Below are 22934 nucleotides of genomic sequence, written 5' to 3'. Positions count from 1 at the left end.
TCCACCTCTATGGGATGCCCAAAGACTTTAAAGAAGTTTTCTTAAAAATAGACAATCAGGATGTTCTTGAAACATAAGCCCATATACATTTATATATCAGCTGGTCATCCTCTGCTTTTTTACTGCTTTTTTACCACTTTTTTTTACCACCACCCTATACTTATTTATACGATGAATGGTGAAAAAAAATAGCAGATCTACAAGCTCACCATGTCCAATTATGGACAGTTCGGACAGTATGTCTTGTGATTAAATTCCATCTGTCAAGGTGGAACACAACGTGCCTTATGACTTACTAAATATAATGTTTATCATGCCTCACTCGTTGCAGCACTTTTTATTCACAAATTGGTATCTAGTGACATCTAGTGACCCTTTGTAGCAACAGCAACACGCTGAATATATGAAGGCAATTCAACATGCTTTACACGAGACATTAATTAAGCACTAGCCTAAGACATTAACACATTATGAATAGACATTTGAATATAATAGAATAAACACAAGTAAACAGATCATTTCAATCCATCTATAAAATAAATGCATTTATTATGTGCAATTGAACATAATAGAAAGTGACCAACATAAAACAATAGTCCCTGTCAGATAACAATAAATAAACTGTGAGAAGAAATAAAGAGAAGTTTTAAGGTCAAAGGACAGCGTGTTGGAAGAACAGCCGGTGAACTACTGTCGAAAACATGGAAAATGGTAAGAAAAAAATGCGAATAATGAAACACATAAATACAATTATGAAACGTAGGCTATTAAAGTGGAACAATAGTTTAAACTTAAGTATTTAAAGAATACAGTGTTTCTAACAGAAACAACACTACATCCACAAACTACACTTGGAACAGGAGAACACAGCAATGCAGTTCCACAGGGTCTGACTCTGAACTGCTTGAAACATGAAGGCCTCTGTCCTATTGGTCTGACATCATTGCCATCATGGACTGCAATGATGTGCGCATTGCTGCCTTATCTTGCTGTTGCTGTCAATACATATTTGTACAAAACAGAAAGAGACATACATGTTTAACAGACGTGTTTAACAGACACACTGCAAGCTGTTTGTCAAAGCTAAGGAGACCGACTGCAGTATATTTCTTGAGTGTTCATTCAGTTTTTCTAAACCCAACCGTAATCATATTGGAAGCTGGGTATTTCAGAACTGATGATCTTTCAGATTAGGTTTGGATATGGTGATTCAATGCTTTTGTTCTGCATTTCATTGGGGAATTGGCATAATGATTACATGACATAATGGAAAAATACCAATTCGATATTATTACTTTTTTTTATATAAATAAACAAAACACTGAAATAAAGATTTATTTTTAAACAGGTAATTGAAGTCATGGTTGAAAGCAGTGCATAGTAATAATGAAGAATTAGATTTTTTTCCCCCTTTTCTTTGCCATTCAATGAGACATTTGTGTTTATCTTTTAAGCTCCTGAAGTTGTATGTGCAGATCTGTTAGCCTTTGTTTAGTTTTTCACTGATGCAATGGGTCAAATCAGTCTCATCATGGATCATATACAAGGAGATTAGAAAACCAATGCAATTATGATCCAATTAAAAGTTTAGAAACATTTGACGATGGACATTTGGGTCAATGTCAACACTTTACCCTTTTATGGAGGGTTTGTGAGAACAAATACTTTGTGAGCTTGTAAATCGGCTATTTCCATCGTGTAACTTTGTCATATGACGTACCATAAGTTAGGCTTTGTTGGGTTTTGTCTTATGTTTTACTTGTATTCATTTCTATTATCGTTTAATTAGAGGTTTAGATAAAGGTTTACAAAAATGAAGGTGCAAATGTTACCATGTTGAACTTACTGTGTCCATGAGGACTCTCTTTTGAAGCATTGCCACTTCCTGGCGTAGCTCACTGTGTAGCGCCTCCTGTTGGCCATTGTGAGTGTTCTCCACTGCTTCAAGGGTCTGTAAACACAAGCTAGCATAGTAAGGATTTACCTTCTACTCTCAATGCAAATAAAACAATTGGCAAAATGACAATGGCTTTACGACTACTTTCAGAGATATATTGCAAATGTGAATTGATGAGATGAGGTCAGTATTTATTAAATCCTCAGTGTGAAAATAGGTCATTTTAACAGCCACGTTATAAATGGTCTCTGTTGGGTGGAAACCTCATATCATGTCCAAAACTGGACAGGACTTTTCAGGATTCAAATAAAAAAATGGCAAAAGTAGCACCACGTTTTGAGCTTGTAAATCTGCTACTTTTGTGTGACACTGTAGTTTGATCAGGTAGGGCGTTCATTTACGGAAAAAAAACACGAAAAGTTTGAATATGGAGATAAGAGGTTTCTGCCCGATAGCAACAAAATAAAGCCGTAGTACAATGGAAATAGCTTCACTATTTATAGCTTTATCAATTAAATGTGGAGATATACGTGTTCTGCCCGACAACAACGACATGCAACATAATGTCCATGATAATGCAAAGAAGAAACAATTGTTACTACCTGGATGTACTGATCTAAGAGCTGCTTGAGAGTGTTGAGCCTCTGGCGCTGTGAGGCCCTCATCTGCTGAAACAGCTTCTGTTGCTGCTGGTACATACTCTGTAAACACACAGTACAGTAACTAAGTACATTTACTCTGTAAACACACAGTACAGTAACTAAGTACATTTACTCTGTAAACCCAAACATGTGTGTTCTATAAAGAGAAGATGCCCTCAGACAGTATGTGTGGAAACATTACCATCATCTTGTCCTGTTGATCCTTGGCCTTGACCACATCTGTGTCCCACTGGTGCAACACAGCATCGAACTGAGAGCCGTAGTCATCAGACACTTTACTCCTGCAACAACATGACATGACACACACACACACACACACACACACACACACACACACACACACACACACACACACACACACACACACACACACACACACACACACACACACTCACACACACAATCGAATGCTATTTTACGGCTGTCTGAATTAATAGATACACATGTGATGAACAGATTAAGACCTGGAACGCATCTCTGTCACTTTTTGATTTGAGCTAAAAAAAACATTATTTTACACTTTGGCTATTCAAAAATCGTGAAAATGGGTGCAAATCTTTGAATAGCTATTTTTTTAAAGCGAACATTTGTAACTCAAAATCTTTGCTTCTGTGGGGTCCCTGGAACCAAATATTTTGAGATGGGAGGTCCGCGGCCAAATACATATACATTTTGGGGTCCTTGACATGAAAACGTTTGAGAATCACTGACATAGTAGCATACGTTTTTTTCAAAAAACAGTTTTAGAAGATATTTGTAGAATCGGCCTCAGGTCTTAATGGGTTAATAAATACACATGTGATGAACGTATTAATGACTGACATTGGGGGGGCTCAGGGCCACAGGAAGGTTCTCAGTACGATCCCGGGCTCCCCCAGAGTCAGTGTCGAAGTGTCCTTGAGCAAGACACTGAACCCCTAATTGCTCCCGATGAGCAGGTTGGTGCCTTGCATGGTTTCCTCCGCCATCGGTGTATGAATGTGTGTGTGAATGGGTGAATGTAATACACAATCCATGTAAAGCGTTTTGGATAAAAGCGCTATATAAATGCACCATTTACCATCATTGTTGTCCTTTATAGGAGTAATGTGTATGTAAACACAGGATACTATTGATTGATTGAAATTTTTATTAGGCAAAAAGAATGTAAAACAACACAGTTACATTTATAATACTTTTGTCTAAAAGGTCCGGCCAAAAAAGTCCTTGCGGGCTTGTTTCCATTAGTCCATTAGTTCAGTTGATATAGGTTTGATGTTTATCTGGTATCTCAGTTTCTATGAAGCACAGCATTGTTTTTCCTTGCACTTTACTTACAGTACTTGACACTTTAACCTGTCATTTGTTCACTAGGGTTCAAGTCATTTAATCTGATCTCACACTTATAAGTGTCTCTGGATGAGAAAATCTGCTAAACGCTCAAATTGTTCATTTTAGAGAACATCATTAAACCTTTCTTATCCAAGTGAGGGCATTGAATGTAAGCCCTTGTCTACAGCTCGGGTTGCAATGACCAATGCCGTGGGTGATCTTCAACAAAATGTTTGCCATTTAACCCATTGAGGCCTGAGGTTCCGATTCTGCAGAATGTCTTCTAAATCCTAACGGTTTTCTGAAAAACTTATGTTTCTATGTCAGCGGTTTTCAAACATTTTCATGTCAAGGACCCCCAAAATGATATGTATTTGGCCGCGGACCTCCATCTCAAAATATTTTGTTCCAGGGACCTCCAGCAGCTAAGATTTGAGTTAATGTTTGCTTTAAAAGAATATATATATTCAAAGATGTGCACACATTTTCATGATTATTCAAAAAATAGCAGATCTACAAGCTCGTAGCGCGGCACTCGGTGCCGCGCTATGAGCTTGTACATCTGCTATTTTTCAATAGCCAAAGTGTAAAATAATGCTTTTTAGCTCAAATGAAAAAGTGACACATGCAAGCAATAGTACCCTGTATGAAAATCATTTTTAAAAATACAATAAAATAAAAACAATTGTGTACCTGTCCTTCTGCTGTGTTTTCCACAGCTGCTCCATCTTCTGCTGACTGCTCTTCGTCGTGGTCTTGGCGAAGGTCTCCACACGCTGCCGCTTGGCCAGGAAGGCCTTACTGATGTCAGCTACGACACAGAGACACAGATTATAGTCATTTGAATTATAAAGTCGTCACCTTGCTAAACTAATGGCCTAAGTCATTTTTTGAGGAAAATTATGTTTTTGCCTAAGTCAACTCCTCAAGACACTGGCCACCTCTGGTAAAATCGCCCATCTCCTAATTGAAAAGGATCATGCTGTTCCCTCCCCTTTTAGTATAATGGCCTAACTCCCTAGTGTGACTTAGGCCAAAATAGGCCTTTTTTTGGGCCTAAGTCACATGGTTTTGTGACTTGAATTATTTACTGATTTAGGCCATTTTTTTTTTTAAATGGCCTAAGTCAGATTTAATCCTACTTAAACCTATTTAAATATCTTATGTTACATAACTGACAGACAGTGTTATTTCTATTTAAATAGTCATACTTTGTTATAAACATTTTGGGTGAAATGATTAAGAAATATCATATAGTTTTGTTTTGGATCAGTTTTTTATTTTTTCCTGAAAAACTTTTAAAAATGACATAGGCCATTAGTTTAGCAAGGTGACAAAGTGTAAAACATGAGATGAGTGAAACTGCAGTGCAGAGGCAGCTTACCTCCAAATGTGTCCAACATGCCCATCACAAGCCCTCTGCAAATGAAAATAGATACATTAATGTGACACACACATGTATTGAGACAACATACAATACAAAAGTGCAATGTTTCATTCTAATTAACCACATGAACCCTACAGCATCCTTATTCTTGTAATTTTGCAGAAATCGTCAAACATTTATCAAAAAAATAGCTGATCTACAAGCTCACAAACACATCACATTGTGACGTGATGTGAGCTTGTAAAACTGCTATTTCCAGCAAAGACATTTGGTGGACAGCGGAACAAAAGGGTGGGGGCAGGTAAAGACCCCTGGGGGACCCCGGTAAACACAGCCTTACCCCTCATGGGTGCCAGCGTCCTCTTCATCGTCCAAAAGGTGCTTCTTTCCCTTCAGAGGTTCCACTTCAATTGAAACATGAAACCAGATCAGTTATTTAGTTCAAATAAGTCAGACACCAGTTAGATGACTGGATGGTTTATTCATCATTTATTTCATCCTTTGCTTGATGTGTTTTTGTAAAGCATGTTGAATGGCCTTGTTGTTGAAATGTGCTTTACAAATAACATTGCCTAGATTTCAACGTCATGCACATTTGTCTATAATTTCTCTGCCAACATGTAAGCACAGACTTACAGCTACCACATTAACCAAGTAGATTGACATTCAAAATGTATTTTCTGACAATAAGCTCTCTCTGAAATGTATTTCTAAGTCTAATGAGCAACAATTGAAAAGTAACTTCTCAGCAATAAAGTCTGCATCATGATACAGCTTACAATTATCTTTAGTATTTATTTGTTAGTTTTTCTTCTCATCTCAATCTGCATCAGACAAAAAGTGATTCCTCATAGAATATGAAATTCTTAAGTCCTTGACTTGCAATACTGTTGAAGGTAGCATACAGTAGCTCGCGCACGCACGCGCGCACACACACACACACACACACACACACACACACACACACACACACACACACACACACACACACACACACACACACACACACACACACACACACACACACAGATAGAGAGAAAGAGAGGCAGGCAGGCAGGCAGACAGACAGACATGCAGACATGCAGACATGCAGGCAGACAGACAGACAGACAGACAGACAGACAGACAGACAGACAGACAGACAGACAGACAGCTATACCTTTCTGGTCCAGGTCCTGCAGGGGTTTGGATGACAGATCTTTACCTTTGGCCTTTTGAGCGTTTCCCCTGTGAGTTGCCATGTTCTGTAAACATTACATTAGGATGAATTAATAATATGACGTGTAAAAATTACATTAAAATAACAAGCATAACATTAAGTACTATTATTTAACTATTATTCAACAGTGACAACACAACAGAGAGACTAGAGCATCATAACTAGTAGACAACATGATATATCTATAGTTTTCTATCTTCATGAACTAAACACAAAACAACAGGATAATCTCTTATCAATGAAACAAGTGAATTATGACTCATAAATGGGTAAAATGTTTAAACATAACTACTAGTAGAGTTTGTTAACAGTCACCTCTGTGAGTAAAGATGTTTTTAAACAGCAGTAATAATGGATATAATGACTATAAGCTGATATTAAAGAGCTGCGTCACTGAAGACACATAGAAGATGCTGCTGTGTCTTGACTCGAGACGTAGCGCGAGCGGTGTTGCCAGGTTTAGCGAGAGAAATAAGCAACCTAGGCCAAGGGCGCTTTAAACCTATATATACATACGTCACGATGTGAGGTATGGTATGGAGGTCCCTGGCACAAATTATAACTTCACATGGGGGTCCGCGGACAAATACACATACATTTGTTTGGGGGTCCTTGACATGAAAATGTTAAAAAACATCAATTTTAAAAAACATCCCACAAAACCGTATTACAACTACCAATATTTATAAGCAACTTTACAGAAAAACAAACCCAAGGTCGCTTATAATAAGCAGACTTGGCAACGCTGAGCGCGAGACACAAAAACGGCGCCCAAAACCTTCATGCTTACACTTCGTCCGTACAGCGGTGCCGCGCGCCGAAAACAGCCGATTTGGCCCCGAAAATAGCCGATCTACAAGCGTGAGCTTGTAGATCGGCTATTTTCATTGACATAAAATGGAAATTGACATAAAATGGAAATTTGTCTTTGGCACACCAGCAGTCAGTTACAACAATAAAAACATTACAAAAATACACAGGTGCATTGAAATACTATATAAAAATGCACTCACATTAACACAACAACAGTGGTCATGAGCAGTGGCGATTTAGACTATTTAATCATTTTCTTATTTAAAATGTCCACAGCAGTTGGCACAAACGACGTTTTGTAACCCTTCTTGTTTGCTAATTTTGCCCTAAGCCTCCTGCCCGATGGCAACAAGTGAAAATATGTTCAGCGCACGACACTTCCTGGTGTATTGTTATTGTATGACGTCACAGAGGCTGTTCCCAGGGCGTCAGGGAATGAGCAAAATAAAAAAGAAGAAATAAATATTATGTCTAAAACTTGTGCTCTCACGGAAAGGGTGGCTAACATTAACATTATAGCATACAGATATTTTCTTTCTTGTTTGTTTTTCTACATGACTATTTCTGGTATTTTCTTTTGTTCTACCTGTTAATAAGCAGCAAATGAAGCACGACTCTTTTGTCTTTTGTGTGTTCGTTCACTGTGTGAGACTTTAAATACACAAACCAATCTGTATGTGTCCATTTGTGAGAGTTTCATAATATATTTGGATGTCATTAATATTCATATATTTGGAGAGTGAGAGTTAATCTTCCAGGATCGTGCAGGCTTGCTTTTTTCTAACTAAATATAAAAAGTGGAAAGATCTCTTTAAATAAGGAGATGGGTGGCTCTTAAAAGAGCCTTTTAGGGGTAGTGGCAGTATCAGACAAGTTTAAGCACGTTCTCCGCGGATACGACGGGCCAGCTGGATGTCTTTGGGCATGATGGTCACCCTCTTGGCGTGGATGGCGCACAGGTTGGTGTCTTCAAACAGACCCACCAGATAAGCCTCGGCTGACTCCTGGAGAGCCATGACGGCGGAGCTCTGGAAACGCAGGTCGGTCTTGAAGTCCTGGGCGATCTCCCTCACCAGGCGCTGGAAGGGCAGCTTACGGATCAGCAGCTCGGTAGATTTCTGGTAACGACGGATCTCCCTCAGAGCCACGGTGCCAGGCCTGTAACGGTGAGGCTTCTTCACTCCACCGGTTGCCGGCGCGCTCTTACGCGCTGCCTTGGTGGCGAGCTGCTTCCTGGGGGCTTTGCCGCCGGTGGACTTGCGAGCGGTCTGCTTGGTTCTTGCCATGGCTTCTCTGAGTGAAGTTGAGAACAGTGATGCAGGAACAGAGCAAACTGCTGCCTTTTATTAGCGCTTCTGAGACGCCGTCGTTCTCTGATTGGTCAGCGCCAGCGGCCAGGAACCTCCTTATTTGGGGAGGTACCCTACGTCACTGGTACAAACTTCATACTGAGCTGCTGTATAATAGATAATACTATGAATACTAGTTTACAGCAAAGTGAAAATACATTGCTGTTTTATGACATGGGGAAAATAAATAAATATTTCTACTTGAGTGACAAAACACAAGGATTATGGTGTATATATGAATTATATGTAGGCATATATTGTTTCAATTTCCAATATGGACAATAACTGCTTTTACTACAAATAATTGTGGATTGAGGACTACCTTGCATTTAGGCAGTGAATAATAGGCACTGATATAATCCATGCAATGTGGCTCTAACTATAAATATGTAAAGGATATTAAATACCTGCAAGTCATTACGACCATATAATATCAGTGGTGGAAGTAGCCAGATATTTTACTGAAGTAAAAGTAGCAATACCACAATATAAAAGTACTCTGTTAAAAGTAAAAGGCCTGTGTTCAAAATGTTACAAAATGTATTGCCATCAAAATATACTTAACGTACCAAAATGTATAAAATAGGGCCGAGTTGGTTAATGTAGGCGTTGTAATTAATCTGCAAAGTTTTCTAATAATCGTGGAGTAAAAGTACAATATTTGCCTGTTATGTAGTAGAATCAAGTATTGAAAATATTAAGTAATGTAAAAACACCTTTAAAATAATAAATACAGTACTAAGGGTAAATGTATTAAGCTACGCCACTGCATAACACTATGCAAGTCAGTTTATATAAACTGCTCACATACGGTCTATATAGAATGGATTAGAATTCATCTTTGTTTGAAAGAGTGGGTGGCTCTTAAAAGAGCCTTTGTGGGGTTTGTTAAACGAGTGAAACAGATTTATTTCTTGGCGGCTTTCTCGGTCTTCTTGGGGAGCAGAACAGCCTGGATGTTGGGCAGCACACCGCCCTGAGCGATGGTCACGCCACCCAGCAGCCTGTTGAGCTCCTCGTCGTTGCGGACGGCCAGCTGGAGATGACGGGGGATGATGCGAGACTTCTTGTTGTCACGGGCAGCGTTTCCAGCCAGCTCCAGGATCTCAGCGGTCAGGTACTCGAGAACGGCCGCCAGATAGACCGGGGCGCCGGCACCGACACGCTGGGCATAGTTGCCTTTACGCAGGAGCCTGTGGACGCGACCCACGGGGAACTGGAGCCCGGCACGGGATGAGCGGGTCTTGGCCTTAGCCCTGGACTTTCCACCGGTTTTGCCTCTTCCTGACATAGTTTGGTTTGTTTCTTAAGATGTGGATCGCAGAAGAAATGTGACTGAGGAGAGGAATACAGGACTATTTATCTCTTCAAATGGGCGGGGTTAGGTTTGTAAATGCTCCCCACCAATCAGAACCAGTGACGTACTGTTCCTCCCAAGGAGGTTCCTGACCAATCAGAGTATGACGGCGTCTCTCAGTCAATGTCCAGTTTAGACACTACAGTTATCAGGCACTATTCATCCTAAATGAGTGATTTACATTTTACAAAGTGTACAATCAGATACAACATATAGTAAATGGTCACATAGATAAAGGACAATGATTTGGTGCTACAAGTATAACTTTAAAACATTAAATCTGGCATCTGTATAATAGTGCTACTAAAATAAAATTGTCAGTATTAGTGGTCAAGCTAAATAATAGGTACAACTAACCAACATGTACAGGCTGCTGTGAATAGGGTCCATTGTAACGATGAACACATTTTGAAACATTACTGGGACTTTAGAGAGTGACGTGTGACAATATTACATTGTTAATACAATCGTTATTAATGTTATTAAGTTGTGATATAATCAAAAGTAAAACTGTTTGTTGACCATAATGCCGTTTCTGTGTGTGATGAATCAGTATGTAGACTTATGCCAAGTTAAATTAGGGAATTCATATTGAATATGCATGCACATTTATATTATCTCTTAATATCTATTGCCACACTATATTTTGTATATTAATCATATTTTCGTATGTATTACTTCATGTTATCTCTTGCACATCATGCACCTATATTCGCATGTAATATACATACCAATAAATATTATGTTTGTAAAATGACCCTATTTAATTTGTACACAATCACTGATTGCATGGGCAGCCTTATCTGTATCTAAAACTCACACCCAATGCTTGTAGCTGTTGTGATGTTGTCTGTCTAGGCTTGGTGTTGAATGTTTAAATGAACCACAATGGGCTTTCATCCATTTGGAGATGTTAAAAACCTCACATATACACCATTACAAGGAGAGGAGTTTGCCAGCTTTCCTCTGTCATTTGTCGTTTAAAATAGTTTAAACATAGAATATCCAATTCCCTATTTGCTGCAGATCAAGCTGAGATGTCTGACTTTGGAATAACAGTTAAACAGATCCTCTTTGGCAAAGCGTTTTGTTTTAAATGTCAAACTTTCCAGTGTCTGCAAACACAGTGCTGCTGTTGCCCTTCCCTGTGGCATGGAGGAGACTTATGAGAGGATGGCCAGTTGAGAGCAAGCTCCACTTTTCCAATGGTGCCATTTACAAAACATATGGCATATTACATAATTATTACTTGACATAATTTAAAATGTATAAACACAGCACACCATTTATTTGCAAGCAATTTACATAGCACATGTATACCCAGATTGCTTCATAATTTATTATAATAGGCAATATGGGTATACAATATATCTTCTTTAATTTTATCAAAAGGAATACGGTAGCCAAGGAGCACAGCAGAGGAAAAGAAACACCACATGTGTTTAAGTTTAATGTGTTAATTAGGTGGCCACCACTGACACCTAAATTAATTATGGCAATTAATGCCAAGAGGTCTGTGCTAGACTGCTAGTAGGTCTAACTTAATATTACAATTGTTGACAGCTAGAATGTTTTGAATGAAAATGGATGAATAAAAAATAAAAGCTATCCCATGCCCATATTCCTTTTGACTCATTATGTTTTGGTCCATATGCCTATCCAATAGATTAGAGTAAATAGCAGAGTAAATTGACATCTAGCCAACATAATCTGTTAAGTACTCTGGCATGAAAATACATTGGTGTCTCGGTAAAAAAATATGATATATATATATATATATATATATATATATATATATATATATATATATATATATATATATATATATATATATATATATATATATATATATATATATATATATATATATATACACATACATATATATATACACATACATACACACACACAAACACAATATTTAACAGAATAACTCTATACGTCTGAAACGACAGCCAAAACTGAAGCTATAATGACATTTTAATACACGGCAGTTCACTATCTTTAGGAACACGCATCTGTAATTAAAGTCTATGCATAACTAAATAAATGTAGCACTTCGCCACCGTGCTCTGATAAGTCTAGTAGTCAGTGGTTTTCAACCTTTTTTGTGTCAAGGACCCCCAAATTGACACATATTAGCCCAGGGACCCCCATTTGAAAAGATATGCCAGGGACTCAACCATTTTGATTCCTTGGGGTTCCCAATCTACACTGTATCATCATCATCATCATCATCAGTCTCTTCCTTCTTTCACACCTGTGATACGTAGATTAAAACGGCGCCCCCTCGATTCTAGCTCCTCGGCCCGGGCTTTCTGGGTCGCCAGCTCTTTCAGAACCACGACCAACTCTCGCTCCAATTCAGTGATCCTATCAGACTGGTCGTTAACAGCAGTTTCCAGACTTGCGAAATGTGTCTCCAAGGTCACAATCTTAGCGTTGGCGTTATCGTTAGCCTGTTTAATTTCCGCCCTGAGATTATCAACCTGGGTCTTGATCTCGACCGACCCTTCCCCTTGTCGAGCAGTTCCGTCCTCAGCTTAGCGATAGCCTGGAGGATACACTCCATCCCATCAGTCGGTGTAGCATTAGCATCCAAGCTAGCTTTGGTCGGTGTAGCATTAGCATTCAAGCTAGCTTTGGTCGGTGTAGCATTAGCATTCGAGCTAGCCGCAGTCGGTGTAGCATTAGCATTCGAGCTAGTTCCAGCCGACGGAGCATTATCATTCGAGCTAGCTTTAGCCGGTGTAGCCTTAGCAATGGAGCCGGCTTTAGGCATCATGGGCTGCAGTTTTCACAACGAAGGCAAAAAAAAATATCTCAATGTCTCTGATGAGTGTTCTCACACACTTTGTGGTAGATTTGTGGTCAAACTGGTAAAATATTTACATTATGCACAATACTGGCACGGAGCTCAACCAAAACGCGTGCTCACATGGCGCTGCCCCGGAAGTACTCTTGGCTGCCAGTCTAAACAGGGCCTTTAGTTTTAATGCAATCTGGGAACCCATCGGCAAAAAAAAAGCTCACTGAATTCCAACTTGCTCTTGATACCCTAACAGGCGATGAAAGTGCCGACGAGCTAACCGCTAACGCAGAACTAGCTAACGCTAGTTGCTTGTTTCTCTCCCAGAATCTGGCAACTCATGTTGCCAATCATGTAAACAAGCAACTAGCGTTAGCACGTTCTGCGTTAGCGGTAAGCTCGTCGGGACTTTCAACCTCTGTTAGGGTATCATGAGCCTCCACAATGAGTATTAGGAGAAAAAAAACAGACTTTGCATTTGTTACAATAGGCGATTTTCAGTCTTGCACACTCTCCCATTGTGCCACGGAGGGGGTCGCCAGAAACGGCCCAAGAGGGGATTCTTTGTAACTCAATGGGCTTTTCTATCATGGTGAGTGATTAGCAACACATCAAAGATAACACTTAAAATGTGCGGATCTCTCCTTTAAAATGGGATGACATTCTTCAATCTCTACAGGTTTTTGTGGGAAAATGGCACAGGTAAGGTATTTCACATTTTCACTGTGGTTGATCAGTACAAAAACAATGTAAAATACAGAAGAGGAGAAAAAAAAAAACATTGTGACCATGGGATCTTAAAGCTGCACTCAGTAACTTCCATGTCCTATCCTGGATTCTACCTGGGTATCCAGTGGTACTACCTGAAGGTAGTACCACTTTTCAACCAGTTTCCTTAACCTCTTCATCGTAATGATCTTCATGAATCAATTTTTTTTGGTACAGGTTCAAATGTTCTCCCTCACTTCCTTCAGGTTCTTGATTACGGTGGCGAAGCGGATTAACTTTATTTCACTTAACTTTATTTCACTGCCTACCGTGCTCAGACCTTCATCCCAGAGGTACTCGGGGGACAGGATCTTGGTGGGCTTGTTGACCACCAGGTATCGGTTGACGTGGCTCTCCTCCTGCCACTTGGCTTCCACTCCCACCAGCTTGTCTGCCTCCAGGTTGGCCCTGCAAGCCGTGACCAGCTCATGCACCTCGCCCACCGCTCCTCCAAAGAAACCCCCAGCATAGTAGAAATCCCCTTTGCCTTTTGGGATGTAAGCGGTAGATGTATCGCGTCGCTCGTAGCTGAAGTGGTCTCGTTCAAGTCTGTCATGCCAGGCATTAAAGACGCCCACCAGCCGACCAAGGATCTCAGCACCAACGCGGCTGTGGAACTTCATGTCGACGTCCACACAGTATATGTAGTCGGCCTCGTAGCGTATGCGCTCCTCAATGGCCTCCTGGATGAACTGCATTCTCCTCATGGAGATCTCCTGCCAGCGGCTGTATTTAGGTACTTTGATTATATGGAGCTGTCTGCCTGCTGCCATGGTCACACTGGGTACGGCATCAGGCTGGTCGGTGAAAACATAGAAGTTCACAGCCAGCCCCACCATGTAGTGCTGCTCTGCTGTCTCTAAGAAGTCTTGTAGATAACGGATATATTTGCCAACTGCAAACACAGTGGTTGCAATGACAATATTCTGTGCCTTGGCGGCCTCATCTATGATTACAGGGTCAAAGGTGCCATCCCAAACAATAGGTGCCAGCCAGGGAGTAACTGTTAGAACATCTTGTCGCCTCGGCTCCATGATTTTAGCCTGTTGGGTGTCCTGCCATTTTCCCACCACTAGTCTTTCTGGTATGGGTCGCCATGTCAGGTTCACACATTCTCCTTTCGGCTGCAATGTCACGTTTCCAACAGCAGAGGTCCCACTCAAATGTGATGAACAGAGGAACCAAATGAGACAAAGCAGTACTGCTCCAAGTCCAAGTAGAACATTTCGTTTTTTTTTCATATTCGATTGAGTCAATCGATTGAGGCAATGATCCATAAACCTTAACTCTATGCAGTCAGTAAACCTATGAACGCCAGCACCGACTAACAGCTTATTGCAAACAGGCGCTGCCTTTTATTAGCGCTTCTTGAGACGCCGTCGTTCTCTGATTGGTCAGCGGTCAGGAACCTCCTTATTTGGGGAGGTACCATACGTCACTTGATCTCTTACAAACTTCATACTGAACTATGAAATGGTCGTAATGACTTGCAGGTATTTAATATCTAATAATAATAATATTTATAGTTAGAGCCACATTGCATGGATTACATCAGTGCCTATTATTCACTGCCTAAATACAAGGTAGTCCTCAATCCACAATTATTTGTAGTCATTGTCCATATTGGAAGTTGACACTTGTTTGACAACATTAATATGTTGTGAATCTGTGTTACATTTTAATTTAATGAACAATATATGCCTACTTATAATTCGTATACACCATAATCCTTTTGTTTTGTCACTCAAGTAGAAATATGTATTTCTTTGCCCCATGTCATAAAACACACAGCAATGTATTTTCACTTTGCTGTAAACTAGTAATAATATCAGTGGTGGAAGAAGTACTTACATATTTCACTTAAGTAGAAGAAGCAATACAAAAATGTAAAAATACTCTTTTACAAGTAAAAGGCCTGTGTTCATAATGTTACTTGAGTATCAAAATATACTTAAAGTAGGCCCACCAAAAGTTACTATAATGATTGAAAATAGATCTACAATGAGCTTGTAGATCGGCTATTTTCAAATGGCCCATGTATAAAAATATAGGGCTCAAGTGGCTAATGTAGGCTTTATAATACAATCTGCAAATTAACTGGTTTTCCAAATAATAGTGGAGTACTATATTTGCCTGTTCTAAGCAAGGCACAAGTACAAGTATTTAAAATACTCCAGTTATTTATTTTAAAAACAAAACTTCAAAATATTGCGTGAGTAAATGTATTGAGATAGTTTACACCACTGCATAACATTACACCACTGCATAACATTATGCTGAGTCGGTTTATATAAACTGTGCACACAGAGTCTATATAGAATGGAATAGAATTCATCTTTGTATTGAATGAGTGGGTGGCTCTTAAAAGAGCCTTTATGGGGTTTGTTAAACGAATGAAACAGATTTATTTCTTGGCGGCTTTCTCGGTCTTCTTGGGGAGCAGAACAGCCTGGATGTTGGGCAGCACACCGCCCTGAGCGATGGTCACTCCACCCAGCAGCCTGTTGAGCTCCTCGTCGTTGCGGACGGCCAGCTGGAGATGACGGGGGATGATGCGAGACTTCTTGTTGTCACGAGCAGCGTTTCCAGCCAGCTCCAGGATCTCAGCGGTCAGGTACTCGAGAACGGCCGCCAGATAGACCGGGGCGCCGGCACCGACACGCTGGGCATAGTTGCCTTTACGCAGCAGCCTGTGGACACGACCCACGGGGAACTGGAGCCCGGCACGGGATGAGCGGGTCTTGGCCTTAGCCCTGGACTTTCCACCGGTTTTGCCTCTTCCTGACATGGTTGCGTTTGTTTCTTAAGATGGGGATCGCAGAAGAAATTTGACTGAGGAGTAGAATACAGGACTATTTATATCTTCAAATGGGCGGGGTTAGGTTTGTAAATGCTCCCCACCAATCAGAACCAGTGACGTACTGTTCCTCCCCAGGAGGTTCCTGACCAATCAGAGTATGACGGCGTCTCTCAGTCAATGTCCAGTTTAGACACTACAGTTATCAGGCACTATTCATCCTAAATGAGTGATTTACATTTTACAAAGTGTACAATCAGATACAACATATAGTAAATGGTCACATAGATAAAGGACAATGATTTGGTGCTACAAGTATAACTTTAAAACATTAAATCTGGCATCTGTATAATAGTGCTACTAAAATAAAATTGTCAGTATTAGTGGTCAAGCTAAATAATAGGTACAACTAACCAACATGTACAGGCTGCTGTGAATAGGGTCCATTGTAACGATGAACACATTTTGAAACATTACTGGGACTTTAGAGAGTGACGTGTGACAATATTACATTGTTAATACAATCGTTATTAATGTTATTAAGTTGTGATATAATCAAAAGTAAAACTGTTTGTTGACCATAATGCCGTTTCTGTGTGTGATGAATCAGTATGTAGACTTATGCCAAGTTAAATTAGGGAATTCATATTGAATATGCATGCACATTTATATTATCTCTTAATATCTATTGCCACACTATATTTTGTATATTAATCATATTTTCGTATGTATTACTTCATGTTATCTCTTGCACATCATGCACCTATATTCGCATGTAATATACATACCAATAAATATTATGTTTGTAAAATGACCCTATTTAATTTGTACACAATCACTGATTGCATGGGCAGCCTTATCTGTATCTAAAACTCACACCCAATGCTTGTAGCTGTTGTGATGTTGTCTGTCTAGGCTTGGTGTTGAATGTTTAAATGAACCACAATGGGCTTTCATCCATTTGGAGATGTTAAAAACCTCACATATACACCATTACAAGGAGAGGAGTTTGCCAGCTTTCCTCTGTCATTTGTCGTTTAAAATAGTTTAAACATAGAATATCCAATTCCCTATTTGCTGCAGATCAAGCTGAGATGTCTGACTTTGGAATAACAGTTAAACAGATCCTCTTTGGCAAAGCGTTTTGTTTTAAATGTCAAACTTTCCAGTGTCTGCAAACACAGTGCTGCTGTTGCCCTTCCCTGTGGCATGGAGGAGACTTATGAGAGGATGGCCAGTTGAGAGCAAGCTCCACTTTTCCAATGGTGCCATTTACAAAACATATGGCATATTACATAATTATTACTTGACATAATTTAAAATGTATAAACACAGCACACCATTTATTTGCAAGCAATTTACATAGCACATGTATACCCAGATTGCTTCATAATTTATTATAATAGGCAATATGGGTATACAATATATCTTCTTTAATTTTATCAAAAGGAATACGGTAGCCAAGGAGCACAGCAGAGGAAAAGAAACACCACATGTGTTTAAGTTTAATGTGTTAATTAGGTGGCCACCACTGACACCTAAATTAATTATGGCAATTAATGCCAAGAGGTCTGTGCTAGACTGCTAGTAGGTCTAACTTAATATTACAATTGTTGACAGCTAGAATGTTTTGAATGAAAATGGATGAATAAAAAATAAAAGCTATCCCATGCCCATATTCCTTTTGACTCATTATGTTTTGGTCCATATGCCTATCCAATAGATTAGAGTAAATAGCAGAGTAAATTGACATCTAGCCAACATAATCTGTTAAGTACTCTGGCATGAAAATACATTGGTGTCTCGGTAAAAAAATATGATATATATATATATATATATATATATATATATATATATATATATATATATATATATATATATATATATATATATATATATATATATACACATACATATATATATACACATACATACACACACACAAACACAATATTTAACAGAATAACTCTATACGTCTGAAACGACAGCCAAAACTGAAGCTATAATGACATTTTAATACACGGCAGTTCACTATCTTTAGGAACACGCATCTGTAATTAAAGTCTATGCATAACTAAATAAATGTAGCACTTCGCCACCGTGCTCTGATAAGTCTAGTAGTCAGTGGTTTTCAACCTTTTTTGTGTCAAGGACCCCCAAATTGACACATATTAGCCCAGGGACCCCCATTTGAAAAGATATGCCAGGGACTCAACCATTTTGATTCCTTGGGGTTCCCAATCTACACTGTATCATCATCATCATCATCATCAGTCTCTTCCTTCTTTCACACCTGTGATACGTAGATTAAAACGGCGCCCCCTCGATTCTAGCTCCTCGGCCCGGGCTTTCTGGGTCGCCAGCTCTTTCAGAACCACGACCAACTCTCGCTCCAATTCAGTGATCCTATCAGACTGGTCGTTAACAGCAGTTTCCAGACTTGCGAAATGTGTCTCCAAGGTCACAATCTTAGCGTTGGCGTTATCGTTAGCCTGTTTAATTTCCGCCCTGAGATTATCAACCTGGGTCTTGATCTCGACCGACCCTTCCCCTTGTCGAGCAGTTCCGTCCTCAGCTTAGCGATAGCCTGGAGGATACACTCCATCCCATCAGTCGGTGTAGCATTAGCATCCAAGCTAGCTTTGGTCGGTGTAGCATTAGCATTCAAGCTAGCTTTGGTCGGTGTAGCATTAGCATTCGAGCTAGCCGCAGTCGGTGTAGCATTAGCATTCGAGCTAGTTCCAGCCGATGGAGCATTATCATTCGAGCTAGCTTTAGCCGGTGTAGCCTTAGCAATGGAGCCGGCTTTAGGCATCATGGGCTGCAGTTTTCACAACGAAGGCAAAAAAAAATATCTCAATGTCTCTGATGAGTGTTCTCACACACTTTGTGGTAGATTTGTGGTCAAACTGGTAAAATATTTACATTATGCACAATACTGGCACGGAGCTCAACCAAAACGCGTGCTCACATGGCGCTGCCCCGGAAGTACTCTTGGCTGCCAGTCTAAACAGGGCCTTTAGTTTTAATGCAATCTGGGAACCCATCGGCAAAAAAAAAGCTCACTGAATTCCAACTTGCTCTTGATACCCTAACAGGCGATGAAAGTGCCGACGAGCTAACCGCTAACGCAGAACTAGCTAACGCTAGTTGCTTGTTTCTCTCCCAGAATCTGGCAACTCATGTTGCCAATCATGTAAACAAGCAACTAGCGTTAGCACGTTCTGCGTTAGCGGTAAGCTCGTCGGGACTTTCAACCTCTGTTAGGGTATCATGAGCCTCCACAATGAGTATTAGGAGAAAAAAAACAGACTTTGCATTTGTTACAATAGGCGATTTTCAGTCTTGCACACTCTCCCATTGTGCCACGGAGGGGGTCGCCAGAAACGGCCCAAGAGGGGATTCTTTGTAACTCAATGGGCTTTTCTATCATGGTGAGTGATTAGCAACACATCAAAGATAACACTTAAAATGTGCGGATCTCTCCTTTAAAATGGGATGACATTCTTCAATCTCTACAGGTTTTTGTGGGAAAATGGCACAGGTAAGGTATTTCACATTTTCACTGTGGTTGATCAGTACAAAAACAATGTAAAATACAGAAGAGGAGAAAAAAAAAAACATTGTGACCATGGGATCTTAAAGCTGCACTCAGTAACTTCCATGTCCTATCCTGGATTCTACCTGGGTATCCAGTGGTACTACCTGAAGGTAGTACCACTTTTCAACCAGTTTCCTTAACCTCTTCATCGTAATGATCTTCATGAATCAATTTTTTTTGGTACAGGTTCAAATGTTCTCCCTCACTTCCTTCAGGTTCTTGATTACGGTGGCGAAGCGGATTAACTTTATTTCACTTAACTTTATTTCACTGCCTACCGTGCTCAGACCTTCATCCCAGAGGTACTCGGGGGACAGGATCTTGGTGGGCTTGTTGACCACCAGGTATCGGTTGACGTGGCTCTCCTCCTGCCACTTGGCTTCCACTCCCACCAGCTTGTCTGCCTCCAGGTTGGCCCTGCAAGCCGTGACCAGCTCATGCACCTCGCCCACCGCTCCTCCAAAGAAACCCCCAGCATAGTAGAAATCCCCTTTGCCTTTTGGGATGTAAGCGGTAGATGTATCGCGTCGCTCGTAGCTGAAGTGGTCTCGTTCAAGTCTGTCATGCCAGGCATTAAAGACGCCCACCAGCCGACCAAGGATCTCAGCACCAACGCGGCTGTGGAACTTCATGTCGACGTCCACACAGTATATGTAGTCGGCCTCGTAGCGTATGCGCTCCTCAATGGCCTCCTGGATGAACTGCATTCTCCTCATGGAGATCTCCTGCCAGCGGCTGTATTTAGGTACTTTGATTATATGGAGCTGTCTGCCTGCTGCCATGGTCACACTGGGTACGGCATCAGGCTGGTCGGTGAAAACATAGAAGTTCACAGCCAGCCCCACCATGTAGTGCTGCTCTGCTGTCTCTAAGAAGTCTTGTAGATAACGGATATATTTGCCAACTGCAAACACAGTGGTTGCAATGACAATATTCTGTGCCTTGGCGGCCTCATCTATGATTACAGGGTCAAAGGTGCCATCCCAAACAATAGGTGCCAGCCAGGGAGTAACTGTTAGAACATCTTGTCGCCTCGGCTCCATGATTTTAGCCTGTTGGGTGTCCTGCCATTTTCCCACCACTAGTCTTTCTGGTATGGGTCGCCATGTCAGGTTCACACATTCTCCTTTCGGCTGCAATGTCACGTTTCCAACAGCAGAGGTCCCACTCAAATGTGATGAACAGAGGAACCAAATGAGACAAAGCAGTACTGCTCCAAGTCCAAGTAGAACATTTCGTTTTTTTTTCATATTCGATTGAGTCAATCGATTGAGGCAATGATCCATAAACCTTAACTCTATGCAGTCAGTAAACCTATGAACGCCAGCACCGACTAACAGCTTATTGCAAACAGGCGCTGCCTTTTATTAGCGCTTCTTGAGACGCCGTCGTTCTCTGATTGGTCAGCGGTCAGGAACCTCCTTATTTGGGGAGGTACCATACGTCACTTGATCTCTTACAAACTTCATACTGAACTATGAAATGGTCGTAATGACTTGCAGGTATTTAATATCTAATAATAATAATATTTATAGTTAGAGCCACATTGCATGGATTACATCAGTGCCTATTATTCACTGCCTAAATACAAGGTAGTCCTCAATCCACAATTATTTGTAGTCATTGTCCATATTGGAAGTTGACACTTGTTTGACAACATTAATATGTTGTGAATCTGTGTTACATTTTAATTTAATGAACAATATATGCCTACTTATAATTCGTATACACCATAATCCTTTTGTTTTGTCACTCAAGTAGAAATATGTATTTCTTTGCCCCATGTCATAAAACACACAGCAATGTATTTTCACTTTGCTGTAAACTAGTAATAATATCAGTGGTGGAAGAAGTACTTACATATTTCACTTAAGTAGAAGAAGCAATACAAAAATGTAAAAATACTCTTTTACAAGTAAAAGGCCTGTGTTCATAATGTTACTTGAGTATCAAAATATACTTAAAGTAGGCCCACCAAAAGTTACTATAATGATTGAAAATAGATCTACAATGAGCTTGTAGATCGGCTATTTTCAAATGGCCCATGTATAAAAATATAGGGCTCAAGTGGCTAATGTAGGCTTTATAATACAATCTGCAAATTAACTGGTTTTCCAAATAATAGTGGAGTACTATATTTGCCTGTTCTAAGCAAGGCACAAGTACAAGTGTTTAAAATACTCCAGTTATTTATTTTAAAAACAAAACTTCAAAATATTGCGTGAGTAAATGTATTGAGATAGTTTACACCACTGCATAACATTACACCACTGCATAACATTATGCTGAGTCGGTTTATATAAACTGTGCACACAGAGTCTATATAGAATGGAATAGAATTCATCTTTGTATTGAATGAGTGGGTGGCTCTTAAAAGAGCCTTTATGGGGTTTGTTAAACGAATGAAACAGATTTATTTCTTGGCGGCTTTCTCGGTCTTCTTGGGGAGCAGAACAGCCTGGATGTTGGGCAGCACACCGCCCTGAGCGATGGTCACTCCACCCAGCAGCCTGTTGAGCTCCTCGTCGTTGCGGACGGCCAGCTGGAGATGACGGGGGATGATGCGAGACTTCTTGTTGTCACGAGCAGCGTTTCCAGCCAGCTCCAGGATCTCAGCGGTCAGGTACTCGAGAACGGCCGCCAGATAGACCGGGGCGCCGGCACCGACACGCTGGGCATAGTTGCCTTTACGCAGCAGCCTGTGGACACGACCCACGGGGAACTGGAGCCCGGCACGGGATGAGCGGGTCTTGGCCTTAGCCCTGGACTTTCCACCGGTTTTGCCTCTTCCTGACATGGTTGCGTTTGTTTCTTAAGATGGGGATCGCAGAAGAAATTTGACTGAGGAGTAGAATACAGGACTATTTATATCTTCAAATGGGCGGGGTTAGGTTTGTAAATGCTCCCCACCAATCAGAACCAGTGACGTACTGTTCCTCCCCAGGAGGTTCCTGACCAATCAGA

At 40.5% G+C, this 22934-nt stretch overlaps 8 protein-coding genes across 8 annotated transcripts in view; all 8 read right to left on the bottom strand.

Moving 5' to 3' along the window:
* Nucleotides 1–22934, bottom strand: part of LOC311055106 (histone H1-like) — a gene marked incomplete at both ends in the record, with an annotated part of 65073 nt that overhangs the window by 14551 nt on the left and 27588 nt on the right. The window lies entirely within an intron of this gene.
* LOC311055108 (synaptonemal complex protein 3-like) lies at nt 676–7352 on the bottom strand. Its single transcript, XM_084071209.1, has 9 exons — nt 7255–7352; nt 6417–6501; nt 5598–5661; nt 5255–5289; nt 4564–4681; nt 2741–2840; nt 2500–2598; nt 1847–1951; nt 676–995 (listed from the first exon to the last, which is right to left on the bottom strand). The coding sequence occupies exons 1-9, from the start codon at nt 7258–7260 to the stop codon at nt 927–929; spliced, it is 681 nt and encodes a 226-aa protein (XP_083927335.1). The 5' UTR covers nt 7261–7352; the 3' UTR covers nt 676–926.
* LOC311055122 (histone H3.2) lies at nt 8165–8575 on the bottom strand (the record flags this gene model as incomplete). The annotated part of the gene is made up of 1 exon (XM_084071224.1): nt 8165–8575. One exon carries the CDS (start codon nt 8573–8575, stop codon nt 8165–8167), a length of 411 nt encoding a protein of 136 aa, XP_083927350.1.
* LOC311055132 (histone H2A-like) lies at nt 9546–9929 on the bottom strand (the record flags this gene model as incomplete). Its single annotated transcript, XM_084071234.1, has 1 exon — nt 9546–9929. The coding sequence occupies one exon, from the start codon at nt 9927–9929 to the stop codon at nt 9546–9548; it is 384 nt and encodes a 127-aa protein (XP_083927360.1).
* LOC311055104 (globoside alpha-1,3-N-acetylgalactosaminyltransferase 1-like) lies at nt 13752–14734 on the bottom strand (the record flags this gene model as incomplete). Its single annotated transcript, XM_084071203.1, has 1 exon — nt 13752–14734. The coding sequence occupies exon 1, from the start codon at nt 14604–14606 to the stop codon at nt 13752–13754; it is 855 nt and encodes a 284-aa protein (XP_083927329.1). The 5' UTR covers nt 14607–14734.
* On the bottom strand, nt 15977–16360 carry LOC311055135 (histone H2A-like; the record flags this gene model as incomplete). The annotated part of the gene is made up of 1 exon (XM_084071237.1): nt 15977–16360. One exon carries the CDS (start codon nt 16358–16360, stop codon nt 15977–15979), a length of 384 nt encoding a protein of 127 aa, XP_083927363.1.
* Nucleotides 20159–21141, bottom strand: LOC311055102 (globoside alpha-1,3-N-acetylgalactosaminyltransferase 1-like; the record flags this gene model as incomplete). Its single annotated transcript, XM_084071201.1, has 1 exon — nt 20159–21141. Exon 1 carries the CDS (start codon nt 21011–21013, stop codon nt 20159–20161), a length of 855 nt encoding a protein of 284 aa, XP_083927327.1. The 5' UTR covers nt 21014–21141.
* LOC311055130 (histone H2A-like) lies at nt 22384–22767 on the bottom strand (the record flags this gene model as incomplete). Its single annotated transcript, XM_084071232.1, has 1 exon — nt 22384–22767. One exon carries the CDS (start codon nt 22765–22767, stop codon nt 22384–22386), a length of 384 nt encoding a protein of 127 aa, XP_083927358.1.

This window comes from Gymnoscopelus microlampas (genome assembly GCF_963454915.1).
Source record: "Gymnoscopelus microlampas genome assembly, chromosome: 11".
Taxonomy (NCBI): Eukaryota; Metazoa; Chordata; class Actinopteri; order Myctophiformes; family Myctophidae; genus Gymnoscopelus; species Gymnoscopelus microlampas.
The sequence above is the reverse complement of the archived record's forward strand: the minus strand, read 5'-3'. Positions and strand labels throughout refer to the sequence as shown.